The 5,325-nt window shown below is 38.7% G+C and overlaps 1 protein-coding gene across 2 annotated transcripts; it reads right to left on the minus strand.

The window, feature by feature from the left end:
- Positions 1 to 657: 657 nt before the first annotated feature.
- On the minus strand, positions 658 to 2,702 carry LOC147629643 (F-box protein FBW2-like). 2 transcript variants are annotated; one of them, XM_086811944.1, is made up of 2 exons: positions 2,221 to 2,702; positions 658 to 1,364 (listed from the first exon to the last, which is right to left on the minus strand). In XM_086811944.1, the coding sequence occupies exons 1-2, from the start codon at positions 2,625 to 2,627 to the stop codon at positions 887 to 889; spliced, it is 885 nt and encodes a 294-aa protein (XP_086668070.1). In that variant the 5' UTR covers positions 2,628 to 2,702; the 3' UTR covers positions 658 to 886. The 2 variants fall into 2 exon arrangements, with proteins under 2 accessions (XP_086668070.1, XP_086668071.1); XM_086811945.1 differs by having other exon boundaries at positions 1,186 to 1,364; positions 2,285 to 2,702.
- Positions 2,703 to 5,325: the final 2,623 nt, after the last annotated feature.

A 5,325-nucleotide genomic window follows, 5' to 3' on the forward strand; every position in this document is an offset into this window, starting at 1 on the left:
TCCTGTTGAGAATCAAGAAACTTGGCATGACTCCTTGGATTTGGTTATCAAGACAAGCTTATGTCCTGCATGTAACAACAGGCACACAAAGCAGGGATCCAGTCTCCAGCCGGTGGAACTTGGAAGTTGGAGGGCTCAAACACTTCGGGGCCCTGGCCCGGGCACGGGCACGGGCACGGGCACGGGCACTGATACACATAAACAGAAAAGACAGAACACAAGCAGAAATTCACAGGTTTGCAGAAAACAATTAACAGGATAGATCATAGCCCTCAAGGACGTGCTTATCAGCATTGCCTCATGACTGCTCAAGCTGCTTTATAAGTAAAAATTGTTTTGACAGAGATGATATAACATATTCACTTCAAGAATCACCAGTTATTGAAATTAAATGCTCACTCATGTACTGTCTTTACACACAAAAAGGATGGGCACTGGAGCAAGAGTAATATAGCCCATCCAAGTCCACCTTTCCCCACTTATCAGATTTCTACCAAAAAATAGATGGGTATCAAGCCCTTTCTTCCACATCAAAGACACAAGCCAAAATACATGCATGACAGGACAGAGCACTAAGAGCTTAGCAATGACAAACCAAGCAGGCAACACATTCACATATTTTGTACTGTCAACTAAAAGCTCCAGCCTGACCATAACATGGCAGATTTACTTCATATTTGTTGATTGGGCAGCAGATATGCAGACAACAAACATCAAAAAGGGAGAGAAAAAGAGGGAAACACGTTGAGATGCCAACTCATGAATGCCCGATTCCCCCTCCAATAAGCAGCTTATGTATGGTATATTAGAGACTCACGGTTAACCAGCATCCCCATCTATGTACTGCAGCCATGATACAAATTCCCACGGATAGAAATCCATTCTATCATCTCTCAAGTAAACAATCATTCTCAGAATCCCATTCATAACCTCTGCAGCATGGGCAGCCAAAGAACAGGGTGCCAGTGTGGTGCCTTCTCCTCCTCATACAGTCCTTCAGAAACATTTTACTTATGCGTGGTTCATGGCATGGGGATTCAAAAACAAAAGCTCGTAGGTTTGTGCATCTCTCGAGAATGACTTGTATGCCTGATCTAGATGGTCTATTTGAGTACCTTGCATGAAGATAGTTCAAGTGCATCATGTGTCTTGCAATGGCAAAGCATTTTTCATCATCTAGAGTGATGTAAAGTCGAGTAAGAGATCCACAATGCCGCCCAAATGCCTCCAGGCCCATCCCAGACAACGGTTGACACAAAATGAGATTTAACTCAGTGATAGAAGGGAGTTGGGGGGCAACTTGGAGCGCACACTCGTCAGTTATTTTAGCACCCATAATCCGAAGCCTCTGGAGTGATTGCCCTCTGCATACACCAAAGAACTATTGAAGAACAATGAAAGAATGTCACTCTATGAAACAAAGAAATTGCTTCACTTTCAACATTCCTGTTTTTTTGACACATGTACTAGTCTTTATATAGAGGTTGAATATATATTAGGGTTTAACCAACCTTCAAGCTGTGAAAAGGAGGGCGTTGTGGTTGTGAGGTAAAGAAGAAGGGCAGAGCCGCAGAGGGCGGGGGGCGGGGGGGTGTTGTAAAGAGAGAAAGGGGAAGGGAGGGGGTGGGTGTGTTCTGTAGTGACAGATTCCCTGTTTTACATGCAAGCATTCACTATGCTCTATATCTTCTACTATCTACACGCTGTCATGGGCTAGGGATGGTTTAGAGTTTTTAAACGGATGTGCTCATTTAAGAGTCATGAAAGATGTCAGGGGTAGGGGGGTTAGACTAATGCTAGGGTCAGGATTCTGGACAGATGACACAGATGTAAGGGTTTTGGAAGATGAGAGATGCTGTGTTTAGGGATTTACACATTACAAATGATTAGGGCTCAGAGACGTTGGAGTTAAAAGTTTGGACAAATGTTAAGGTTACAATTTTGAGCAGATTACATATTTTAGGATTAGGGTTTTGAACAGACAGATGTAAAGAGTTTTGAGCAGACGGCGAATGTTTGGGTTGTTATAAGTGTTAGGGAAAGCAGGTGTTAGGGTTATGGTTTCCCCAATTAGGCTTTGTAGATGTAAGGGTTAAGGTATACAATTGGGTTAGAACTGAAGAAAGATGTTTGAATTAGGGTTTTCAGACGATTTAAGCTGGCTCACCGTAAATGTGAGGGCTAGACAGCGAGAGATATTAGGGTTAGGGTTTGACTGACCTTTCCGCTATGAAGCGGAGGGGACCTTCGATGGGGAAGAAGATGTAGGTCAAGGTGAACTCACGCAGGCAGCCACCGCTTCGGGAAACGAGGACATGGATCAAGCGCTCCACGAGCTGCCGACGGTCCTGCAGGTTCCATCCGTCCCCCCAGTCGTTGAGGTCAATGCACTGCCAGCACAAGGCATCCTGTGAGAGGCGATGCCAGCGCCGGCATACGCTCGGGATCACCGACAGCTTCTCCTTCACAGGCAACCTGTTGAAAATGTTGGCCGCCAGCCCATCGCACAGCACATCGAAACTGCAAGAAGACGAAGAAGAAGATCCTGTTGATGATTCTGCAGGTGAGTTTTCTGTTCCTGCTGCTTCTTCTTCTTCACTATTGTTTCTGTTGCTTGCATCTGCCATTGTTCCTCTCTCTCTCTCTCTCTATACGGCATGGCCACCTCGATCCCCATAAAACCAAACCATAAATATTTTTTATTTTGATGACAAAAATTGCCATGGATTCAAAATTGAGAGAAACATATTAAAAATGTCACTTATTGCACTTTCATATAAAAAATGTTATTTATTGCACTTTGATGTGATTACAATACCAAGATTCTCTTTTTTGCACAAAGGAATATATTCTAGCTTGTCTTTTTTGCACAAAGGAATATAGAGGAACATATTAAAAATGTCATTTATTACACTTTGATGTGATTATAATACCAAGGTTCTCTTTTTTGCACAAAGGAATATATTCTAGCTTGTGGAATCTGGATGTTCTCCTCATCACCTTCACTATCTATAGTAATGTTGTTCTCTTTCACTATCTCTTTACCACGTCTATATAGGTGTTTGCTCTTCCTCCATTATTTCAATTGTTTGCTTATTTGTCTTATATACACTCTACTATTTCATCTTTATTTAAGACATACCTCCCTCAAGGGTTTCACCTAAAAATATGTAAGTGTAGCACGTACGTTCATCATCAGGAGGGGTATATTAATTCAAAAAATTTAAGAATTATATTTATAGGAGGGGTTTTTTAAACCAATTTTGAAAAAAAAAACCATAAGTTTATGAAGAAAAAGGGATCATTTTATACATAAAAGTGTGTAGTTTTTTAAATGTCCCTTGAAACGCACGTGATACATCAAATTCCTTAGAGATGAACCCCCCGAGATACCTCCATTATTTCAATTGTTTGATTAGTTGTCTCTTATATACATTCTCTACTATTTCATCTTTATTTAACACATACCTCAAAAATCGTCAACTTCATTCTCATTATGTTTTCATCTATTCATGAACCAATTTTATTTTGGATGTGAAGCATCAAAATTCTATTTGTTAATAATTTAATATCAAAGATATATTTCATGTTGTATTGGATGGATATACCATTGTCCTCCATAAAGCATCAAAATTTTTTAGCTCCATTCCTCTTCCTTGATATAGCGTTATCCAATTAGAAGATGGGTAGTACTTTCTTATCTTGATCATTTTATGAATGGTCGTGCAGAAAGGATGCTTTAAATAGAACTTCCAAAACATCAATGCTCTATCAAAAATGTTTGTTGGAGTAAGACAAGCTTTGTTTTTGAGATCATCTGCACCATATTACATGTAAATTTCTATTCCCATAGAAATATCTTCTGTACTAATATTATGTGATACATTTTTATAATGAGGCTTGTTTAGATCTTTCAGACAATAACCTATCATACCAAGAAATATGTGCATATTTTTTAACCTTAAAGCTAGATACACATTACAATTCCACCGATAGGATTCTTCTTATCCCATCCAAGATACTTTTTGATGAGTTTATTGACTACAATAGTTGACTTTGTATGAATTCTAATTACCATTTGATAGTGAAGATGAAAAACTGTACCCCCTCTTTCCAATGAGTAACTACCATACAATAATTGACTTTGTATGAATTCTAATTACCATTTGATAGTGAAGATGAAAAATTGTACACCCTCTTTCCAACTACCAACTACAATAATTGACTTTGTATGAATTCTAATTACCATTTGATAGTGAAGATGAAAAACTGTACCCCCTCTTTCCAATGAGCAACTACCAAACTACAATAATTGACTTTGTATGAATTCTAATTACCATTTGATAGTGAAGACGAAAAACTGTACATCCTCTTTCCAATGAGCAACTACCAACAAGGCATTCTTTTATGATTAAATCATGAAGATTATTTAGTAATGCTTCATCAGTATCACTACCACCTAATGATATTGTTACACTTAGGTCAAGCACTTTGACGTTGACATTGGGTTGATCACACAATTTGCATCTTCATTACATAACTTCTTTTGTCTACACAATTTTTCTTTGGTTCTATGCTTGAAACCTCGTTACTTTGATTGTTTGAATTTGTAAAGTTTTCAGTCGTCCCTATTTCTCTTGCTCTTTTTTTATTTTTGACATTTCACTACATCATAGACAAAAAAAAAGTAAAGAATATGTTTTTAACAATTTTTAAAAAATTAGAAATACATATTTATGTATACACTAATAAATGATTTTTTTTTAATTTTATGCAAAAAAACAAAAACACAAAACCCTCCCAGGCCTACACAACCCTCCACACACACACACACACACACAGAGGGAGAGAAGTCTCTCTTATCATCCACCAAGCAGCAGAGAGAGGTCTCTCTAATGGGAAGAATAAGAAGAAGAAGAAGAAGAGGAAGAAGAAGAGGAGGAGGAGAAAGAATTGAGACTATCCCTCCCTCTTCCAGACCTACAGAGACCTCCTCGTGATTGCTTTCGTCCTCAACCCCTGCCTTGCCTCTAAAAGCCCAATCATCATGTGCATAGGTCAGCATCAGCGTATGGCCATACCTAATTCTTTTGTTTTCTTTTTCTCCAACCATTTCCTATACTCATTAATGTAGTGGCCAAGTTTCCTATAATATTTACATTTTCCTTTTTTCTTTGTCTTGTCACCTTCCTTGCCTGCTGCAAGCTTTCCCGATGACTCAAATCTCAACTTGTAACTACCCTGAGAAAAGGATTTGCCTTTGTCTCTTTGTTGAGACTGGCAGCAAAAGCCTGATCTCCTATACGTATGACAAATCTATTTTTT

This window comes from Cibotium barometz, chromosome 17 (genome assembly GCF_041138505.1).
Source record: "Cibotium barometz isolate CiBa-2024 chromosome 17, ASM4113850v1, whole genome shotgun sequence".
In the NCBI taxonomy this organism is placed as follows: domain Eukaryota; kingdom Viridiplantae; phylum Streptophyta; class Polypodiopsida; order Cyatheales; family Cibotiaceae; genus Cibotium; species Cibotium barometz.